The 24523-nt window shown below is 37.2% G+C and overlaps 1 protein-coding gene across 3 annotated transcripts in view; it reads left to right on the top strand.

Annotated features, from left to right (window-relative positions):
• LOC109105305 (glutamate receptor ionotropic, NMDA 2D-like) overlaps positions 1-24523 on the top strand; it is a 74944-nt gene that overhangs the window by 21083 nt on the left and 29338 nt on the right. For all 3 annotated transcript variants that reach the window (XM_042772135.1, XM_042772136.1, XM_042772134.1), the window contains 5 exons: positions 7336-7668; positions 7862-8068; positions 9261-9527; positions 12742-13070; positions 16120-16234. In XM_042772135.1, the coding sequence (XP_042628069.1) occupies positions 7336-7668; positions 7862-8068; positions 9261-9527; positions 12742-13070; positions 16120-16234 (1251 nt within the window). The remainder of the gene's footprint in view (positions 1-7335; positions 7669-7861; positions 8069-9260; positions 9528-12741; positions 13071-16119; positions 16235-24523) is intronic.

Below are 24523 nucleotides of genomic sequence, written 5' to 3'. Positions count from 1 at the left end.
CTATACCCCAAAACAAAAACAAAATTTACTCAAACTGCAATTCATCGACTGGCCACTAGAGGCTGTCTCCAAAAGGGAGTCAATCCCATAGACCCCAGCAGAAAAAAATATGTTTACAGCCTGGGACAAAAAGTGGTTTTGGTCTATATAGCTTTGCCCTTCATGACAACTGTGAGGGTGTGAATTTTTTTATAACTCATACGTTTAAATTTTATTAAGCCTTAAAGTTCTGCATAATTAAGGGCATGGCCACTTGAGTGACAGATTAATTGCCGCTGCTGTCACCACTGTCGAGCTAGGTGTGCGTGGTTTCAGCAACCAGCTCCACCCACGTCCCACCTCTTTGCCCATTTCCGATTAATATGACAAGCGGTGACGTGCTGCCAAGATGGTGACGGCCGACTCTGCCCACTTTGGGTTTCAAAAATGCTCTTTAGAAACCTACGGGTGACGTCACGGACACTCTGTCTATGTTTATACTGTCTATGGTGTGCACGCTTATTCACAAGTAGCATAATCCCCACCTATGAATTGCAGCTACATAAATTATGTGTTCAGGAACAAAGTGGAATCTTCTGGACTCCTTTCTCATGTTTGTCTCCAGTATGTTTCATAAATGCAAAAAAGACAAATAGGGCAAATGCCTAACAATGAATATTCAATTAACGTGTGTCCACCAAAGTGTTTTTAGCAAGCTGAAAAATGTCAGGCGCTCTTCTACAGCCAACTGGTGGCGCTTGAGAATACATTGGTGGCACAGCGTTTTTCCAGCTGAGAGGTTTTGGTTACTATGATTTGGAATATCCATGTAAATAACATTACTATTATCTCATTCTGAAAAATATTACTGAATATAAAAATGCAGTAACCCATAATATTAACTTCTCCATTGTTGTTCAGTCATTGTTCATTACAGTTAGGATAGTTGGTCGGTGTGGTATTTGTCCCGCCCCTCCTCCATTGATTGTAAAGGCTGGGTAAAATGTGACAGTGACGAGCACAGCATTTAACCAAAGTTAAACAGTTATTAACTCTCAGCTATGGTAAAATAACATACTAAGAGCAAACAAACTTGTTAAATGTTATGATAGCCGTGTAGTTTGCCAAAAAGAACACAAAATGTTTTACGCACCATTACACGTGGTAGGGAGCAGTTGTACATTGCTTTCGTACCAACTAACATTTTGAAAATACTTACATTTTCATAAATTTGAAAGTTGTCAGAATGGCTTTACTAACGATTTAAACAAAAATTTGTTCTGCTTGTGTTTCATAAATGAGACCTATAGAGTATAGGCTATTATATATACCTTGGAAAAAGGCAGATTCAAACCTGGGTCGATTGTGTCAAAAGCCATTTCTGAAAGTCTTAGGCACTACTGCCTACACCACTGAAGACATTTAATTGATTGCGTCTTTTTAAAATCTTAAGTGTCCCAACCAGACATTGGTGGACAGAGCTAGTGTAAATAGCATTTGCCAACAAACGCGCTATTTGAACTTAATGTAAGGACACTCCGAAAAAATGGTTTAATTAAATTTTAATAAACAAAAGGCACGTTTAATCAACTAAATTTATGAAAACAGTTTAATAATATATTATTGCAATTATTCCTTAAAAATAAAGTTTTAATTATTATAGTATTAGTATTGGTTTTACATTAGATAAAACCATTTAACTAGTTAAAGATGGCAGATGCTAAAAACCGTTGTCACCATTCATTCACATAGAGACTCGCAAAACACACTTCATATTAAAACTCCTTTTTGCGGGTTTAATATTTGTGGACAATAGTCCATATCACAATTTGATTTATGTGTATAGATCTACTTTGAAATAATTCATCTAAAATTTGCCAAATATTGTGACATTCCACATCATACAGTAATTGTTTATGATTAGATTCTGTGATTCCATCCATGTTTTCCACTAGATGTGTTGTACAAACATCCTACAGAGTGGAAACGTTTGATTTTCTTAATTTTGTCAAGGCATAATAGCCTGCATGTTGTTTAATGCTGATGAGAGAATTAGGGGATACAGCTTGTTTTCTCTTAGCCCGCTGAGATTGAAGGTGAAAATCTGGTAAAGGAGGAAGATAAGCTATTGTCTTGTGGATAAGATTACTTTGAACTGCACTCTTGAAGTAGAGATCTTAGAGGTGAACTAGATTAGACTCACTGCTTTATGGTGATACAGCATCTCTGTTAAGCGCTATTAACAAACTCAGGGTAACTAAATAGTGTAGTAATGTTTTATGCAGTGCAGTGTGGGCTTTGTTGTTGTGACGAGGATCTGCGCCTGTGTGGAAAGATGATGGATGACGTGATCGTTTGTCAGCTAAAGTGCTTTTGATATTGTTGGTCATCACGGTGCATGTGAAGCATTTTACGAGCTGTGTTTACAGCCGTGCAGTAAAGGGAAGCACTCTTTCTGCCAGTGCAGTGCAGGGAATGCAACCATGAGCTCAGCCATAATGATCACGAGCTGTCAGTGCATAAGGCCTCCAGCCAGCATGTGTGAATGTAGTCCATCTCTCGTCTGGTGCATTCTGTTGTCTGTTTGTTTATTCAGGAAGTGAGGGGCAGGGAACTGTTGGCAAGTTGCTAATACCTTATAAATATACAATAAAAAGCTATAAAAAATAAAAAAAAAAAAAAAAAAAAATTAAAAGAAAAAAACAATAAAAAAATATATTGATATCATGTTAATGCTATATCCAGGTTGATACTCCAACAGAGTAGGTGGCTGTATTGCACCTTAAATCGAAAGTTCACCACAAAATGAAAATGATGTCATCATTTACTCATCCTCATGTAGTTTCATACTTTCATTCATCTTCGAAACACAAATTGAGATATTTTTAATGAAACCTGAGAGGTTTTTGTCCCTTTATTGAAAGTCCAGGTAACCAAAACGTAGAAGATCCAAAAAAGGTCATAAAGTCGCTGTAAAATGAATACAAATGATTTGAGTGGTTTAATCCAAGTCTTGTGAAGGGATATGCTTTATGTGTGATGATCATTGTTAATTTGTGAAAAAACCCATAAATTAAAACTGTTCATCATGTAAAGAGACTGTATATCTTCACAAGTTCTGAGTTAAACTACTTGATTCATATGTGTTTGATTTATGCCGCCTTTATGGCCCTTTAGGATCTTCTAATTTTTGGTTACTTGGATAATCAATAGATATACAGAAACTTCTCAGGTTTCATTAAGAATATCTTAATTTGTGTTTTGAAGATAACAAAGGTTTTATGTGTTTGGAATGACATAAGGGTCAGTAAATGATGAGAAGTTTCATTTTTGGGCGAACAATAATTTTAAATCATAAAATGAAAAAAAAAAAAAATACACAATTTGTAGCTACTATTTCCACACAAAATAATTTACATGACTACATGCATTGTCAGCTTATCAATACTATTATTCATAATTGGGTTAGGGCCGTGCATGTAAACATGCTCAAGTCAATCTACTTTGGACTGGATGTAAAGAAGCGCATAAAGATGCATTGTTTTGTTTTAAAGAAATAGTTCACCCAAAAATGAAATGAGAATTGTCATTATTTACACAACCACATGTCATTCCTAGCTGTATGACTTTGTTTCTTCTGTGGAACACAAAAGGTGGTTTATTTATATATTAATTTAATTTTTATATATTTATGAATGTCTTCAACTTCCTGTAGCAAGCTGTTAACTGCTGCAAAGGGGATCATTGTTTCAGTGAATTTAACTAGAGAACCAAACAAGCATGATTCATGAACAAATTATTCAGACCATTTTTTTTTGTGTAATGGATCAACAGTTCTCTCTTATAAAAAGATCTCTCTTAAAATACTGATTCATTCATGAATCGAATGATGCCAGTGAGTGAGGTAAGAAGCGCTAGAATGAATATCAAGATTTTCAGTCTAAAAAATTACTTAAATTCAGACTGTAAATATACCTTAATTTATATTTGGAATTTTTACCAGTATTTGTCTAGTAGGCCTATATCTAATCATATTAAATATAATTTTATCGTTCCTTATACATGCATCTAATTATATAGGCCCCATAAAGTGCAGGTTTTTTGTACTAAAAATTTTAAATGACCTTGTGCTGCCTTATGAATCTGGTAATTGCTTAAATATAAATGTTATGCTGTACATCATGAGCTTGTAATTATTGCCTTGTAAATAAACTGAACTGAACATCTCTTAAAACATCTCTGAACTGAACACATCTGAATTGCTCTAAAAATAAAGTGTTCGCAGCATATTTAATAAACCAGTCAGGGACACTAGAGATTTATGTAGATTTATAGAGAGCCGTTATAGTAATGTACTCTATAGTATTTTAGAATAGCCTGGGGGTCTGTAAGCAACAGCGAAGCATGAGTCCTTTCCTTTGTGGATGATATATTGTTGAGTGTTTTTGGCTTTCTTTGATGAATTCAGGTCTTGTGCACTTCCCACATCTCCTACTGTACAATGCAACCTGTGGAAGCAACAGTAAATTGCTGCTTTTGCACAACATTAGCACAGTAGGTTCCCAATTGACAAGCTCAGGCTATGATTACTCCAGGTTAATTTGATGTGACTCAAAAACAGTAATATGCTGTTGTGGAATGTGCTCGAAAGCACCTTTGGTTTGTTCCAACTCTCCAAGCCCCCTTCTTTCACCAACCTTTCACATAACACACAACACACACACGCACACACTCTAATACTGTCCCTTGTCTGTCAAAACTGGAGGATTGCCAGCTTGTTTGTTCAGGCCAAACACGTACACACACCCCAGTAATCAATATTTCTCTCTTTCCCTCTATTCCTCCATATTTCATCCCTCTTTCTTACTCTCCACTCCCTCCTCCCCATTTCTGTCCTCATCTTAGTCATTAGGACTATATTTACCTCTTCCAGACAAACAGAATTCCAATGTCTGCCTGTCTCCCTCTTTCTCTCTCTCTGTCTCCATCCCTCCCATATTCTGCCCATTGCTTCATCTTTGGGCTCTTAATTCTTTCTCTCATTCATATGAAGGTCTCGTCAGGGTCAACAGACCAACAGGCTTAGAGACAGATAAATAAAACAGACGGAGAAAGACAATGCAAAAAGAGAATAAACCCAGAAAGTGATGAAAGAATTGTGAGAGAGGGAATATTATGTCAGAGATTCCTGGTGCCTGGTGATTCCAAGCAATTGCATTAGCACCTGAAGTCAAGAAACAGAGAGGAGCAGCCAGGAGGAGGCTGCCACAAAAGTAAATTGAAAATGATTTGCTTGTATTGTGTGTGTGTGTGTGTGTGTGTGTGTGTGTGTAACTGTGATAGAAAGGAGCGTTAAACAACATGAAGGCACTTTCTTATATATCAGCTGCATTAACCTCTTACTCTCCAAATCATTTTATTGGTGTGTGTGTTCGGTCATGTGGGTATGAAGAATTTGTGTGGGTGTTTATATTTTAATCTTTGTTAATATTCATTAACCTTACAGTAAGCATCATCCATTCCTTGACTCTGTTTTTATTAACGCACACACACGCACACCTTAGAACCTATGTTAGTGGGGGCCTTTCATAGATGCTGTGGTTTTGTTCTAAAATAATGGCATTTAGGTCAATGACGTGACACTTATTTTTTTGTGCAGATCTTAAAATGTAGCCTATTCATTACCAATACATTAAAATACAGTAATTCATTAATACAATAAATTTAAATACAACTCCTCTGTTATGAACTTTTATTTTCTAAACTAAAGAAAATGTTGATAGCTTTTTAAAATATATATATAAAAAAGGTCAGGATGATCAACAGTCCTGATATCATAATGAAAAGAAAAGAAATATTAAATATCAAAATTAATTAAAAAAAAAATTATTGAAAAAAGTAGTGCACAATCTTGTAATCTTTTATTATTATTTTTCAGAAAGAAGTGCTTACTAAATTTGAAAACTTTTGCAGTGTGACTAGAAAAATAAAAGGACTCAGCAAAAAATGTACCTAACCATTTAAAGAGTTGCTGATCTCATATGAATGTGTATGATTTGATTCTTACTAAACGTAAGACTTTTTGAAACAAAATATGAAGTTTCACCTCTAATCTCACCCCTAAATCTAACCCTCATTGGGATGTAAGCTGATCACACAACACATGAAAATGGTACAGTATCTTACCAAATTTTCTTATCTTATGAAATTTTCCCCCAGTTCACCAAAACATAAAATACTTGGGAATTGCAGAGTGGCATGGAGGACTCCTGAATAATTGGCCATTTTAAACTTTAAAAATGTATTTAAATTTTTGGAATTCATTGAATGGATTTATTAGTTAAACTCACTTATTAGTTAGGCCATGGGGGGTAGTTGTGGCCTAATGGTTAGTGAGTCGGTCTTGTAACACGAAGGTTGCGGGTCGAGTCTCAGGTCCAGCAGAAATGATCGGTGGGTGTAGTGAATAACCAGTGCTGTCTTCCACCTTCAATACCAGGACTAAGGTGAGACCCTTGACCAAGGCACTGAACCCCCAACTGCTCCACAGGTGCCGCAGCAATATGGCTGCCCACTGCTCCGGGTGTGTGTTCACAGTGTGTGCTTGTTCACTACTGTGTACAGTATGTGTGTGTGCACTTGGATGGGTTAAATGCAGAGCACAAATTCTGAGTATGGGTCACCATACTTGTCACTTCACTGTTTTTTTTTCCGATTGTGGTTACACCAGTTGAGTTTTTCACAAACCATATGAAACAAACATAAATCCAAACAGTACATTTCTAAGAACTTGTGTTAAAAGTAGATTTATAATGAAGAATATTTTTCCTTTTCTTTATCAAGGGCACTTTTTTTGGTCATTGACCTATTTAATAAATGCAAAAACAACAACAACACCAACAACAAAAAAACTACTTGCCACAAACCGGTTGCCATTATTCCATTAATACATTTGAAGGAAAACATGATTTGGCTGATTTGTGAGCCTTTTAAATAGTGAAGACCAATTTAGATGTCCTCACAATATGGTTTCAGGCCCTCACAAGAACAGATAAACCTGTACACACACAAGCTCACATGCAGTTTCTTTCTATCCCTCTATCAATTATCCTCATGTGTTGCTCCATTTCACCGTGTGGCCTGAATAAAAGCCCATTTCATTTCCCCCCTCTTTTGTCAGTTCTCGTGCTTTCTTACCATCCCTCTTGTTCTACTTTTCTTTCTTTTTCTTGTTCTAAGCACTTACTCTCTCTTTATATCTCTCAAGTGATTTTTTAAAATGTATGCAATAAATTGCTTGTATGATTTTATTTTAATCAGTTTCCCTCTTGTTTTTACTTCCTGGTTTTTACTCAGGCCTTCTTTGTACCCTCACGTTTGGCTTCCTCGTTTATTGCCATGGTCACGGTACCCACACTCTCTCTGTTATTGGCCCTGGTACAATGGGCTGGTCAGAGTAGTTCCTCCCCTCATCTCTTGCTCCGTCCCCGAGAGCGTGAACGGGACCCGGTGGCATCAATACACTTCAACATCGCAGTGATCCATGTGGGCTCTGCGGTTCAACAAGGGGAAGCAGGGGCTGCAGCAGCTGCGGGTAGGGTGCCATACCCGGGCTTCGGACGTGTGCACAGCAGCTTTGGTGAGAGTGTCGTCACCCAGTGGGGATCTGCAAACGTAATCTGGCTCCAGGTCTGTCCGATAGAGGTCATGCAAATTAAATTGAACTGATTTTAAATTTAGAGTAGCCTGAACACCGCTTTGTTGATTGTGAACTGAAGTGTGAACACAAAAGCACTTAAGCATGAGTATTCATTCAAAACTACAAAAGTTAATGTGGTGTGAATGTGAACATGAATGTGAAGTGAATGTGAATTACCTACAGGTGAATGACAGCAGCCCCAGGACGCTGCTCTCTCAGATGTGTGACTTGCTGGCAGCCAGGCCCCTTCAGGGACTCGTGTATGAAGATGAGAGACCCCTCCCACTGGCCTCTGGGCCCCTGGCCCCCATGCTGGAGTTTGTTTCTGCCCAGACCGGCCTCCCCATCGTTGCTGTGGGAGGGGGAGCAGGTCTGGGCAGGGTACCACAGGTATGATTGTTTAGAGGATTAATTAATCGCTCAGAAAAAAATTCCAGTGAAAAAAAAAAATCCAATGATTTCAGTAAAAATGTATTTTTATATATTTTATAGTTATGGAAATTACATATTTTGAGTTTTGATATTTGGGATATGTTCATTGCGCTACTTTGGAGGCTACTTTAACCCCCCTCAAACCCAACAACCTCACCAACCCTCCCTGTGATGTTTAAGCTAGTGTCAGCAAATGCAAAATCAAATTACTCTTAAAAGCGATTGTTCCCAGCCAGTACGATTGATTTTGATTCTGAAATATAGTTGTCTTTAAATGAATAGTGTGTTTTCCTGATTAACTGTACTGTCTATGCCATTTAATAGGACAATAAAACTAGGCCACTGAGGATTCCTGTCTGAACGGTCTCAGACACACTTTAGCGGCACTGAATTATTTGACAGTGTTGTTGTTTCTGAAAGGGAAAAAACAATATTGGAGTTCCTTTGGACTGTGGAAATTTCTCACAAACATCTCTCTCTGCAAGCTCTTGGTGTTAATGAGCTCTAACACTTGCTAGATAGTGTTTGGCTTGCTGCAGTGCTATAAGGGCATTGTTTGTTAATGATACCGCCTGAGGAGGACCGTTAAACGGATAGAGATAGGGCTGCCGTCTTCTCTGTCGGGGCCTGATCGGGGCACACCGATAACTGTAGGAAGGGATGGCATTACTAACATCCATTTGGATAAATAGCAAGGGCAAGGGTCATGCATTACCGCTGCAGGCCATATGGTCTGCTCTTTTTTTTCCCTTTTGTTCACTGAAGTGCTTCGGTCTGTGTTTTGCAATTTCAGTTGTTCATCTCGCTATGTTCTCTCTAGCACAGTATGAAAACAAAAAAAGACATTTTCATTCACAAATGTTTTCTTTATCATTAGATTATTTACTCATGATATTGAATCCTGCGTAATCCACGCGTACACTCAACGCCACTGCAAATAAAATTTTAGGCTTCAATCACAGGAAACGTAGTTAGTTTTCCCCTTAATTGCACTGCAGAAGACAAGCTCTGTCTACTGTTATGATTAGAGAATGTCATATTAGAAACAGTTCAGAAGAAATTTAGTTCCCATGATGCCTTATGCAAGGAATGAATCGGCTGTCTTTAGTCTTGCGAAATGTAGTAGTTTACTTTCTTAATTACTCTGCAGGAGACCGGCTCAATCTTCCTGCAATTCAGCTCTTCCACCGCACTCCAATTGGAGGTGATCTTTGAGGTGCTGGAGGAGTATGATTGGACGGCCTTCTCGGTGGTGTCCACACGTCACCATGGCTACCAGGACTTCCTGTCAGTAGTGGAAGGTTTGACCGATGGGTCATTCATCGGCTGGGAGAAGAAGAGTGTAGTGATGTTGAATTTAACCGATGACCCAGGAGGAGCACGCACACGACGGCTACTGAAAGAGAACGAAGCACAGGTAGAGAGGGAAGGTCATTGCATTTCTGTCTCACTTATTCACTTACTATCTCATTTAATCATTCGTTTACTCTTCCTCCCTCCACCGGGCATCACTTCCTGTCCTTAACCATTTATTTGACTTTTTCTTTCGGTTGTTTTCTCCACCATCTTTCTCTGACCTCTCGCTGTCCTTCCTTCATTCCTCTCTCATTCCCATTCCCTTTCCCATCTCTACCTATATTTGTGTAATGCATATGTGTGTGTATGTGTGTCACAGGTTGTCCTCTGGCTCCAGGCAGTTATAGTTCTGTGTATGTGTGTGTTAGAGGGTGTTATTGTGCCTTGTGGGTCCCAGTACACTGATGTCAGTGTTAATATAACACAGAGCCTGTGGCGGTGCAGCCCAATGCCGTATGCATTAGATTCAGTCTGCAGTATTTCTGCTCAATCACACACACACCGAAATAAATATTGCACACATACATAAAGCATGCATTTATATACTCACAGAAAGTTGCATAGTAGAATATAAATATTACAGTGGTAGAAATCGTAATTGCTGGGCAGTATGACGGTGGTAGAAATGTGTCAGTCAGTAGATATTTCTATACAGTTTATAGTACTGCACTGTGTCAGTTGTGTGATTTTAAATAAATAAATATAACTCTAAGCAAAAACTTTGTAGTCTACACACTGTGTTGCAGAGTTGTTTTCAGTGTAGACAACTTTGTTGATTGTAATGGGAGCCATTTAGTTTTGATATTTATTTCAGCAAGTATTGCTGATTGTTTTCAACTGGGTTGTACTGATGCCAGACTTATCATTAATTTCTTAAGAATGATCTTATCTTTTGGTTTGGGTTCATCTAAAGATCTTGATATAAAATATACAGTTAAATGATATGAATGTACAATACTCGGTTACCATTTGGGTTATCAGTTAAAATGGACTTTTTAAATATTTGAAATGTATTGTTGTCATATTGTCGTAATGTTATGAATATTGTCGATATTGGATATATATTGACCTATTTTGGATATTTTATTCTGCATGCCAATTTTTTATTTTATATTTAGATTATCTTTATTATCTATTGAACACTTAAAGTTGATCTTTAAACACAGTAATTTTATTAAAATAAAATACATTTAATATTAATAATTGTAATGAATTTAAATTGGTTTTTATCAATCAATATTTATTGGCCTATATTAGATAATTAATTTGCATGCTAATTTCTCCGGTTTTCACATTTAGGTTATATTTACTATCTCCTAATAACACTTGAAGTTTTAAAACACAGTAATAATTAATCTTAATCATTTTATTAAATTGATTTTTTTTTATTTAAATACTACATTTAATGTTGTGATGCCTACATTTAATTGTAAGCTTTTAATGTTTTATTTATTATTATATATTAGAAAAAAAAAATAATGTAGGATTTTAATATCAGCTGCTGTATTTATTGGTTATCAGCATAACAACATAAAATACTTATTGGCTTATCATTTTCAGCTAGAATATTAATATTGGTGCATCCCTAAAAATAACTCTCAAGCAATATTTGGTATAAGAGGTGAGTATAATGCACAGCGGAATACTTGCAAGCCATTTAGCTGTGACTATATTCACAATGCATCACAATGTTTATCGCTAAACATTATCAAGTGGCATTTTCTGCTAAAAAATATAGTCCCTGACAATATTGTTATGCAACAGAAATGTCTGCTATAGGAGCTGTGCAGTGATAAACTGGTGTGTTTCACATATTTTGTGTATTTTAGCATGACTGGGACGTGGTGTTGACCAATCAAAAAGCCAGGACCAAAACTATACTATTTTATAATGTGATAAACTTATTACCATTATTACGGTATTACTCATACCAAGATTTTCGATGTACAGCCCACCCCTACTTTATACACATATAGGATATACTGTATACTCTACATAGACACACACAGAACAAGAACATAATTTCATCACTAAATCTGTCCTGCTGGTGAGTTTAGATATGAATTGGATTTTCTATATATTTATTCTATCATTCTCTTGTTCTTTTGCCAGTTCTCTTGCCCTCTTCTCCTGTTCTCTCTCTTTTACAATCCTTCTCTCTTGAGTTTTTCTCTCTCATGCATTGTAGGTGAAATCTTTAGTCCATCTCTCAGTTTCTGCTTTTTACTCTTCCTTCCTTCCTTCCTTCCTTCTGTCCTTTCTCTCTCCCTCCCAGATGTGCTAGTTTCCTTTCTTCCCTTATTCTCTCCTTCTCTTTCCATCCATCCTGTATCCATCTTTCTTCATTAAGGCATCTCCCAGCACCATTACTCTAAAGGAGTAATGCTCCTCTCCTGTAAAATCATTTCTGTCTGTTACTGTTTGGCTGGAATAAATTGTAATACATCAGGGCTGCAACTAATAACTTCTTTTGTTCTTTGATTGATTAATCAGATATCTTAACCAATATTGTTCTTTAAACAGTGTGCACATTGAAGTAAGCCATATTCTATGCTATACAAAGTGGGGAAAAAAGTGATAAAAAACCACTACACTTTAAATGTGGCAGAATAAACAGCATTGAAATAACAGTTTTAACTGAGAGGTACAGTAGAATGTATAACTGGAGGAGCACACATATTCTGCCCTTTGAACATGGTACATACTGTAGTACATCAATCTGCAGTAATCAGTTTATTAATTCCTGTAATGAAGCCTTAATTTTTCAGTAATCCCTTTAATGTTAGTGTTCATATATCATTATTTACAGTGCATATAGGATTTCAAGTTTTAATCGAAATTCACTGATCCAAGTGATTGCACTCCCTTTCTGTTGTGCTCTGTTTAATTGACACAAATGCTCTATGAACTATCTGAAGTTTAATGAAGACAGCGACATTTTAATCTTTTGAAATTAAGACTGTTAGGCTCTGTTTTGTAAAATGGAAATACTCTCATTTTAAGAATTTGACAGTAAAACTAGAACATTGCAAAGATGTGACTTATTTTCACAATCAGTTTTTTGATTTTCTAAATAAGTTCCAGCCCTAAAATATATAAACCCAATACCTCTCATGTCCTCTCTTCCATTTCCTCTTCTCATTCCGCTCATGGTCTCTTCCTCCCTTTAGACCTCTGTGTTCTTGTTTGCACTCTCTTTTGTTTCCTCTCTTGCTCCTGCTCTCTGGTTTTCATCTTGGTCGCCTTTGTCCTATTTGCCCCCACTCCCACTCTAGGTGCGGTTGTTGTACTGCTCTCAAGAGGAAGCAGAACAGGTGTTCCATGCTGCTTGGGCAGCTGGTCAGGCCAGCGTCTCTCACATATGGTTCGCAGTGGGTCCGGCTCTGTCTGAGCTGGGCCTGACCGGACTTCCCAATCGACTGTTTGCAGTCAGACCGCAGGGCTGGAGGGACGAACCCCGCAGACGTATCGCCCGTGGGGTGTCCATCCTTACCCATGGAGCTGTCGCGTTGCGGAAAGACTACGGAGCCACTGGAGGGCCGCACTTTGTCACTAACTGCCAGACCGATGGCAACAGAACACAGAGGATTCGTGGTAGAATGAAGTAAGAGACAGTTCTTTCCTCCAATACAAGATGTATTAAGTGAAACTGAATATTTGGTGGGACATGATGTAGGGTGAGATTTGATTTTATTTAAAAAGTTTGAGTTCAGTAGAGGAAATTTTTTCAAGAAATGAATACTTATATTCAAAAGGATGCGTTAAATTGATCAATTGACATTAAAGACTTCAACAACAACAAAAAAAAAATATATCAAATGAATACTAATCTTTAGAAATTCCTGTTCATCAAAGAATCCTGAAAAAAAGTATCAGTTTCCACAAAAAGATTAAGCAAGGCAACTGTTTTCAACACTGATAATAATAATAATATTAAATCTTAAACAGCAAATCGGCATATTAAAATGATTTCTGAAAGGTCATGTGACACTGAAGACTGGCGTGATGACTGCTGAAAATTCAGTTTTGCCATCACAAGAATAAATTACATTATTAAAATATAATAAAACAGAAAATAGTTGTTTTAAATTATAATAATGTATTTAGAATTTTACTGTGTTGTCGATCAAATAAATGCAGCCTTCTTTAAAAAACAACAACAATATTATTGTATAATATTACAAAATATAATAATAATAATAAAATGGAATATATTCATATTTTGATGACGATTATAAAACACTTTTTGGACTATACAACCAATGATATTTATTTAAAAAGTTCTTTTAATTTCATGTTAACTATAGAGTAGCAAAGTAGTTATGGCTGCCATACAAGGAATGGATTTAGATACTCTCATTGGAGTAAATGCACTAAATAATTAAACCTAAACCTTAAACATTTTTGTCCATGGTATCACAGCGTAAAAAGCTGTGTCTTATTCACTAACCACTCGCAAACTAGTTTTTAACAGGTGCAATCAGAGTATTTCAATTAAGTAATTATCATTCATTACCACATACACATGCCATATTTCTATGTAAATTAGGCTCATTGTACCGTGTATTGTGCTTTAATTACAATAAAATTTAAGCCGGTGACAAATTAATTTTTATACAAAAGGGATGTTTATGTGCATTTCCTAGTAATCATGACAGCAATAAATCAGCTGATTATTATTAAATGATGGAAAGGAGTCTTATAACGGGGTATTTATCCAAATTCACGTGTAGTAAATTGCACTTTCTGCTTTTTTAAGATATTGTTTAGGTGTCTGATGGGACTATGCTGTACAGGTTCAAAGGTTTTGTGAATGTGTATTCGTGAGATATTGCCTGCATAATTCATTTAGTGAATCAAGTGCTAAACGAGCACATGCAAATATATGCTGCTTTCAGCGTAGTTTAAAATTGTTATTATGCAGATCTTGAATATCTTTAAAAAGCCTTCTATTTATGTTCACCCTGAGAACAGTGTTTAAAGCTCATCTCATTTGGCATTAACCTTCAACTTTTCTGCATTTATAGTAAGTCTATTTATCTGTAATGACACACTCTAATGAGAGTGAAAGTGCTGAACTTTTGGGGCATGAACGTCCTTTACTCTCCCACTACAGGGACTGTAGGGGGAGGCGTTCAACATGCCCCTGTAATGAAGAAGACAACATGGTTGGGAGGGGATAAACAATACCAGCATGCTTGATCTTGTGTCTTCCCTGAAAGCAAGCAATGCAGAAAAGCTAGAAGATGTCCATTATAATCAATAAGCATGTGACAGTTTCATTTATTATAATTGGAAGATTAGCCACCTTATTTTTAACACAAGAGCAGGTGGGGCCATTTTTAACTTAATCCGTTAGCTGCCTCTAGTTACGTTTACTAACATCTAGTCCATTATCCTGCTTGATGTTGCAAACTGGTATTTGTTATCATGCTATTTTAAAGTATTATCGTAATCAGAAACACTGGTTTTATTGCAAAACAGTTTTTAATTTATTGCACTTTGTTATTCTTAGCCTGTAGTCACTAATCAATTGGAAATCTTGCAGATTCACAAGAAACATTTTACTCCTGGTTTGAAAAATTAGGGCGTTTTAACCAAATCATCCTTTTAATTTAGTTAGTATTTTGTCATTAAATGTTTGTTAATTTTTGTTGAATTAGATAAAAATGGCATCCTATTTTAGTAGGCGAAAGAATGTGCAAAATTTGACAAAATGTTCAAACAATTTATATCTATGTCATTATTGACTATGATCAGATTATTTTAAACAGTCAGCTTTATTTTTGTCTCATCATATTTTCATCAGCAGTATGTTTTAATTAAAATATGTAATTATCATCACCGCATTTTCTGTAATCTTCGTTAACGTTGATAAAATACATTTTAAAAAAAAAACCTGAAAATTAACAAACAGCTTCATCAATCATTTTGATGAGTAAACCACTGGCTGCCAGTGATGAAACTAGAATATTTGAACAACAACCTGAACTTTTAAAAAAAATGTGCTAACCTCCTTTAATAGCATATTTTACACATTGTAGGGAGAAATTACATGGACTCACTGAGCAGAAACTCTCAACGTAACACCCATCAGTGTGACTCACACTCATTACACATCAGAAGAAGATTGATTGGGAAAAGAGATTCACCTGTTTAGCGTTGCTGATGTAATTACGGTTTGCTAAATAGGCTTCTACATAATGGTTTTGCATGTATTTATCACAGAGATCTTTGTAGGTACTTTGTGAGGAATATTCACAAAAGGCTCATAAGAACAGAGCAAACTTTGCTCCTTCAAACTTGTTCACCCAGTCAGATTTTTAAATGTGCAGTCATTTTGCCAAAAGCATATTGGATTTAAGATAAAAAGATTCATTTGAAGCAGTCACATTTAGGCACTGTTCTGGGTATTTTACTGGTTTAGATTAAGTGCTCGAAATAGAGTGACTGCCTCCTTTGATTCCAATGCTGAAGGAAAAAAAAATGGTTACCTTCACCACAGTCTTGCAATCTGACCTAATTAGGATGTTTGTGAAGGGCTCTGTGCAAGATTTCCTCTTTGACATGTCCTCTGAGTCTTTTATACTAATTCTTTCTGGGTCTCTTCCATCTCAACAGACTGTTTCTGCTCTGTTCTCTCTGCTTTGCAGGTATTTCAGTAACATCACACTCGGTGGGCGGGACTATTCGTTCAATAACGAGGGCTACCTGGCCAATCCCTTTCTGGATGTCATCTCCTACATGTCTGGGAGTGGCTGGGAAGACGTAAGAACTAATCAGAATTCTATTTCTGTTTGTTCTTGTGTATCCGCTGTAATGGATTGGTAATGTCCAGGATGAAAAGCAGCAGTGCAGTAGCCATGCTGAGCACTACAGTAGCAATGCGCTGGAATGGATTTTGAAAGAAGACCACATATCATTCGAGGTGTCTGTTTATGACACAGATTGCTTTTTTTTTTGTACGCTATTAATTATGCATATGAGCGATTGCAGTACGTATTGGGATTTAAAGGTAATGGCAGCCCATTGCTTTATTTAAAAATGTGCAATTTACGTCATCATGACTATCATAAAGATGTACTTGCTGTCTAAGAGCTGCAAATGAGAATGTTCTCATTTGGAGCAGTAAGACATATAGATTGAAAGCAGTTTTAAATATATACAACTTGACACTACACAAATTTCAAAAACCATTTCCCATGACAGTCCACAGAAGAAAAAAACCTATTACAATTAACTCTGAACAATGCATCACATTGCGCAGCAGAGAGAGTGTTTTGGTGTTGACGGTGCACTTTTTCCTCACCGCACAGAACCGTTAAAGCCTCAATGATATAAACATATAATTAGGGTTTCAAGAGGACGTACATAATGTACATTTAGCTCATGTTTACATTTGGCCCTGTTATCTATGCATATACATGATACCCACAGTATGCTATTAAGATTAGCAATGCTTTCCTACTTTATTAGCCTGCGACTTTATTAGTATGTGAAGAACAATAACTGGAAAATAATTAATTGAGCGGATTTGATTTCCTATTTTCCTCTCCCCCTTCCTTCACTAGTTATGTTTGTGTTAAGTATGTCTGAGCGTAGAAGGAATAAATAAATAAATGAATAAAAACTCCCTTAAATTTATTGGCTTCTCAAATATCACCGTATCGTAGGTGCCACATGGGACGTTGTGGCTCTACATTTCTTCCACAGAGCGCTGCTGTTGTGTAGACAAAATAACTGATCCCAAACCCAGCTGAGTAAATATAGCTGGGGAGAATGTCATATACATGAAGGTGCCACTCAAACCGGTGCCTTAAAACAGAATTATTAATATTTAGATGCCACAAAGACAAGCGTAGAGACTGAAAATTGTAATCCCTGGCAGCACTTGTGTTCTCCACCTCTACAATCTGTTAACAGGGAAAATGACAGTGGATTATGTACTTGGGAGAAATTCTAATTCCTTCGGGCAAAATTCACCGACATTGAGCCATAAGAGCAAAAAAGTTTTGATACAGAGTGGGGGTTATTTTCTGCTGATCCCTCTAGCTTGTCGCAGTCTATATTTATATGCATTATAAACTGTACACAACATAGCTTAAAATCAATGCCTTTCAGGAGAATTTTCATCCATTTGACCAATGATTGCAGTTCGAACAGCAGCATATTCTGTCATGCGCCAGGCTCACGTTAACTGGCTTCAGTAGGAGAGTGAGAGGATGCACAGGGATTGTTTTGCCCTGGGCGTCTTGAAAGGTCGAGTGTTGATCGTTTGTTCTGTCAGTGTTCTCATAGGCTTTGTTTAGGTGCCAGCGAATGAGTTCTCCATGCTGTCTGTTCTACATTTAGTCCATTCTGAATCAGGTCAGTCTTTCATTTCCTTAAAATCTTTTAATTAAAGGGATCGTTCAACCAAAAATAGAATTCTGTCATCATTTACTCTCATGTTGTTCCAAACCCAAATGATTTTCTTTCTTCAGTTGATCATAAAAAGAGATGCTAGACAGTACGTTAATGATACTTTTCTACACAATGAAAGTGAATAAGAACACCATAAATGTATTTAGCTCAAACCGTTCTCACAAGAATATCTAACTATGCGAATTTGTGATTTATGATGTGATTTGTATGAAAGTGTAACATTTTTAGAAAAAAACTGTAAACATAAAGGTCGGCCCCTAAACCTGACCATCCATGGATGGGGTGTAAGCAGATTGTACTAAAATTTATTAATGAGATAATAAATCATACGACTTCTGATTCACCAAAATGTAAAATAGTTCCTATGAGATTCCTATGAGATTGTTTAGCTTTGTGTGAGGAACAGACCGTATACTGAAAATCTTCTCACTCTGCCATATCTCTCAGATCCAATTTCTTTGATTTTATATTCTAATTTGGCATTACAACTGGTTATTAGGCATAAGAGCACCACTCGCTATTGACTGGTTTAAAATCTGGAGTGACGTGTATTGTTGTGTCACATTTGAATAAACATATGAGAAATGGCGAATGAGAATATTATTGAAAAACTGCTGAATCTTATTCTGTTCCAGACTCAAAGGTATTGTATGGCTTTTAATTGTATGTCTGTGTTTCTCAACCATGGAGCCGGGACCCACTGGGGGCCTTAGCACAATTCCAAGGGGGTTGTAAAATGACCTAAAATAATTTAAAATAAGTTTTTAAAAAAGGTCAAACAGTTAAAAATAAAGATGTAGACTCTGGGTTTTCACAGAAAAACCTGGATATGGGAATTTTCAAAGTGTGATTTCTAGACCTGGAAGTGTCAGGAAATTATTAAAATATTAAAGTCTCTGAAATTTCTACAATGAATATAAATTTTTCTAGTTATTTAAATCTTTAAAATATTTTATATATTAAAAAATGCTGCTATTTGCATATACTAAATAAAAATCGATGTAATCACGTACTAAATTACAAATTTAATTGTTGTTTAAAATGATTTTATTTATGTGCTCATTTTAAAAATATTACTACTAGTTTCTGTAAATAAAAAAGTTTAAAAACTACATTTGAAATGACATGAGTAAATCTTGGTAGAAGTTAAATTATTCTATTCCTTTAAAACTTTGTTGTTTTTTTGTTTTGTTTTTTTTTGGTAATATAATGGTACATTATTAAAGACCGTGCACTCCTAAAAACCCATCAAACGATGCAACAATCTGTTAAGGGTTGCATGGTGCTGGTTCTGGCTTTGGCGTCTGCATCTCATTTGCAGATATGTTCTGGAGAAAAGTGCTGTTAGAGACATCTGGATGCTTTTGTACTTCAGAGTCACGGAGTCTTTGTCATTCACATAAAATATTTAATGGCGCGCCATAATGTACATTTAAAAGGCTTCCACACTGACTATAGGAGGTTTTCAATTTCCAATTGTTTTAGGAGGGCGCTCTATTAAAACACGATGCACGCTGTCTTTGCCTTCGCTCCGTTCTGTCTATGGTTCTCTTAAATGCATTCTGTCTAACACGGAGTAGACAATGAATGTGGATGACTCAACTTCCAGAAGCCTGTTATGCACAAGGCACTTCATGTGACGGCTTCAACATGCAGCATTTATAGCATTTTAACAAACTAACCGCTAAAGCGCTTTTGATCCCATTTGTCCGTGCTGTTCTCGTAAATCGATACATATCGGGGGGGGGAGACGTTTAAGAAATTAAATGCCAAGCACATTTCTCCAAACCCTCTTTGTACCTGTCAGGATGTGTCCATGTGTGTTTATGCCGTGTAAATCTGCTAGTGGATTTGTAAGGATCGCGCTGGGGTAAAAGCGACTCCTCACACAGGGACGGGGGTGTCATGGCAGCATGTTTGTGTTTCACCCTGTGAAAGTATTATCTGTTCCCAGGGGAGATGGTGTTTGATCAGGCCCCTGCTCTTCCTCTGCCTGCGTGAGGCTCTGCCCCCTCAGCTTGGGCCCAGATCTCTGCTACTCCGGCTCTTTGTTATGCACCGCAGGATCTCTGGTTCTCCACACATGCTCCAACACTCCTATTTCGGTCGTTTTGTCGGCCCACATTCCAACATCAAAAAGGGTTAAGACATCTGGCTGCCGCTGACATGGATCGGCGCTGAGAACATTTTGGAGGTGGAAGAGAGTGAAATATTCGGGTGGTGGGGGGGTTGGACAGAGAAGGAGAAAGATCAGAGAAGAAAGAGGGAGAGGAGAAACCCAACAGCACGTTCAGACACATATAAGAGTATTATAAGGACATGACACTAAACACTGTGCATCATTGGCATTTCTATCCCTCAAGCAGCCGCAAAAAGCCACTCGGATCCCACACTGTCCTACCTTGCCTGGTTGTGCAACTTTGTGACATGCCATGCATATTTTATGAAGCTGTTCAGATATCCTTAATACAAGACAGTGTCACCTGTTGAGGTGTGTGACTGGATCTCTTTCCGTGGCAGATTCTGGGCTGACGCTGTCTGTCAGATCCAGACACGAGTCAGCAAACTCAACATTTCCCTTCCCTCCCGTCAGCGCCGCTCAGAGACAATGGATCTTGGGTTAACAGACTGTAAAGGCCTGTTCACACCAAGAATGATAACTATAAAGATAGTTATAACAATAACTACTACTGTTATACAGGTCCTTCTCAAAAAATTAGCATATTGTGAAAAAGTTCATTATTTTCCATAATGTAATGATAAAAATTAAACTTTCATATATTTTAGATTCATTGCACACCAACTGAAATATTTCAGGTCTTTTATTGTTTTAATACTGATGATTTTGGCATACAGCTCATGAAAACCCAAAATTCCTATCTCAAAAAATTAGCATATTTCATCCGACCAATAAAAGAAAAGTGTTTTTTGTGTCAAAAAAAAGTCAACCTCCAAATAATTATGTTCAGTTATGCACTCAATACTTGGTCGGGAATCCTTTTGCAGAAATGACTGCTTCAATGCGGCGTGGCATGGAGGCAATCAGCCTGTGGCACTGCTGAGGTGTTATGGAGGCCCAGAATGCTTCGATAGCGGCCTTAAGCTCATCCAGAGTGTTGGGGTCTTGCGTCTCTCAACTTTCTCTTCACAATATCCCACAGATTCTCTATGGGGTTCAGGTCAGGAGAGTTGGCAGGCCAATTGAGCACAGTAATACCATGGTCAGTAAACCATTTACCAGTGGTTTTGGCACTGTGAGCAGGTGCCAGGTCGTGCTGAAAAACGAAATCTTCATCTCCATAAAGCTTTTCAGCAGATGGAAGCATGAAGTGCTCCAAAATCTCCTGATAGCTAGCTGCATTGACCCTGCCCTTGATAAAACACAGTGGACCAACACCAGCAGCTGACATGGCACCCCAGACCATCACTGACTGTGGGTACTTGACACTGGACTTCAGGCATTTTGGCATTTCCTTCTCCCCAGTCTTCCTCCAGACTCTGGCACCTTGATTTCCGAATGGCATGCAACATTTGCTTTCATCCGAAAAAAGTACTTTGGACCACTGAGCAACAGTCCAGTGCTGCTTCTCTGTAGCCCAGGTCAGGCGCTTCTGCCGCTGTTTCTGGTTTCAAAAGCACACGCCTGTGCACGGTGGCTCTGGATGTTTCTACTCCAGACTCAGTCCACTGCTTCCGCAGGTCCCCCAAGGTCTGGAATCGGTCCTTCTCCACAATCTTCCTCAGGGTCCAGTCAACTCTTCTCGTTGTGCAGCGTTTTTTTGCCACACTTTTTCCTTCCCACAGACTTCCCACTGAGGTGCCTTGATACAGCACTCTGGGAACAGAGTGCTTGAGGGTGTCAATGATGGCCTTCTGAACAGCAGTCAGGTCGGCAGTCTTACCCATGATTGCGGTTTTGAGTAATGAACCAGGCTGGGAGTTTTTAAAAAGCCTCAGGAATCTTTTGCAGGTGTTTAGAGTTAATTAGTTGATTCAGATGATTAGGTTAATAGCTCGTTTAGAGAACCTTTTCATGATATGCTAATTTTTTGAGATAGGAATTTTGGGTTTTCATGAGCTGTATGCCAAAATCATCAGTATTAAAACAATAAAAGACCTGAAATATTTCAGTTGGTGTGCAATGAATCTAAAATATATGAAAGTTAAATTTTTATCATTACATTATGGAAAATAATGAACTTTTTCACAATATGCTAATTTTTTGAGAAGGACCTGTATTAGCTCCCACACGAATGTGCAGTTACATTTACTCTCATTCTGCTCATTTTTGCCAGCATTTCAATAGGAATCCATACGATTGGGGATTTTGCAAGAGGGCAAAAGATTTGCCCACGGGTTGAAGTTGTTCGATCAGATTCGCTGCAACAGAAAGCAGCTTGATTTGGAAGTTAAGCTTAAAGCAACTGTATAGAAGGTTTTTTTTAACCTTGAAATGCTATTTTCTAAATCATTCTGCTGGTATACTGACTTCTAATAAGGCAAATGGCTTGTGTTTCTTTCCCATGATCCCAAAAGGTTTGTTCTGGAAGTATATTAGTTTGGAGAGTCAGTACAAAATTCAGAAAAAAGGGCCGACTGCTTTACGGCTGCAACAAATGCATGTGTACACTGCAATCACGACTTTGAATTTCACTCACTTAACTGTACATTCTCATAAAAAAATAAAAATAAAAAAAAAGATGTCATTGGGGTTAGGGGTTACCCTTTCAAAAAGTACTAATTTGGTCAATCTACATACTAATATGTACACTTTAGGCAGTAATATGTACCTTTAAGGTACTAATATGCTCCGTCCAGTTTGTATCTTTTTTTCTGAGAGTGTAGAGAGATACATACATTTGCTTTAAAGGGATAGTTCACCCAAAAAAAATAACATTTTGTCATCATTTACTGATTTACGTTCAAGTTGTTCCAAACCTGTTTGAGTTTCTTTCTTCTGTTGAGCACTAAAAGAGATATTTTAAAGAATGTTGGTAACCAAACAGTCAACCATTGTCATAGACTTCTACAGTATTGGGAAAAAAAAAACTACAGAAGTCAATCGTTTGGTTACTAAAATTCTTCAAAATATCCTCTTTCATGTTCAAAGAAACTCATTCACATTTGGAACAAGTGGAGAGTGAGTACATTTTTATTTTAGGGTGAACTGTCCCTTTAGTGTTCATTATAAGCATGCGCTGCAGTTTTGTCTTATGGTGCTTTAAATGGTAATGCTCTTTAAAGCAAGATATATACCGATTGGCTGTCAATATTTTTATTATCCATTAACTGGAAAAAAAAAATTAAAAGTGATTCCAACAGTATTGTTCCTCTGTTGTTATCACTGCCCTATTCTCTTAAAATTATCATTATAGTTATCACTCTTGATGTGAATGGGCATTCAAGGAGGGAGAGAGCAAGAAAGCTGACAAATGGACAGTCAAACTGACCCAAGCAGACAGATTGATGAACAGAGAACGAGACAGGGACCAGGTGAGCCGATGTCGCAGAATCAGCTTTTTGTAATTTCCAGTGATCCAACTCGGATGCGTTTGATTTTGAAGCCTTTGTAATGGCACAGCAGTTAGAAGTGGGTTAACTAGCCCAATGAGACCAGCGCTTGCAGGAATCGACATGCTGACTGCTGCCATTTCCTGTTCGATTCTTTTCAATTAGATGCCTCTGTTTTGATCCAGTCTTTTAGCTGCCAGCCACTGTCTGATATCTTATATTCAAATGCGTGCACATACTGTACATGGCATATGAGAAGTATATTTATTCTCCACATGGCGCTTTTTTTTTTTTTTTAAGAGCTGAACATCTTTAGCTGTATCTGAATGGTTCTCTTGGGTTGCTTTGGTGCTGATAGCTGCCACTTTCTGCTGGTGTGTAGGGGAGAGTCTTGCGGCTCAGTGCTGCTAGCAAACTTTAAGGGGTTGGGACTGGGACAAGACAGTAATATGTGAAGTGTGTGCTGCTTACAAACTGCTGAGAGGTTGTTGTGTCCTATAGGAATAGTTCTGAAAATGGAAAACTCGTCCATTTATTTACTCACCCTGATGTCGTTCCAAAACTGTATGTTATTTTTTGATGAATGAATCTTCATATTTGTCCATGCAATGACAGTTCACAGAGATCACACTGTCAAGATTTAGAAATGAAATAAATTCACTCTAAATGCATTTTTTTAAGAACACACATATCACCTTTCCGCACATTTGACGTTTGGCTTAGATATTTGATGTCATGACCTCATGCCATTTGTTTGAGACAATTGAGACTTAAATTTCAGTCTGAAAGGGAGTCATGTGGATTACTTTTGTGGTGCTTTTAAATTGCTTTTTAGCTATTTTGGATCTTGACAAACCCTGGTCATTGCAATCTGTCATGTAAAAAGATCACTCTAAAGATTCAGATTCTTCTTCTTTTGTGGTTAGCGGAAATAATAACAGTGTAAAGGAATGGAATGACGTGAGGGTGAATAAATAATGACAGAATTTTTCATTTTTGAATGAAATATGAAACTGAACTTATGCTTTTTAAGACAGCTCTTCTTTTATTGCTGTCTCCTTATCAATTTATATTCAGTTTATTTTCTGTTAAGCACTCTGATACATACAGTTCTGCAGGTCT

The sequence above is a fragment of the Cyprinus carpio genome, chromosome A16 (assembly GCF_018340385.1).
Source record: "Cyprinus carpio isolate SPL01 chromosome A16, ASM1834038v1, whole genome shotgun sequence".
Lineage (NCBI taxonomy): Eukaryota > Metazoa > Chordata > Actinopteri > Cypriniformes > Cyprinidae > Cyprinus > Cyprinus carpio.
The sequence above is the reverse complement of the archived record's forward strand: the minus strand, read 5'-3'. Positions and strand labels throughout refer to the sequence as shown.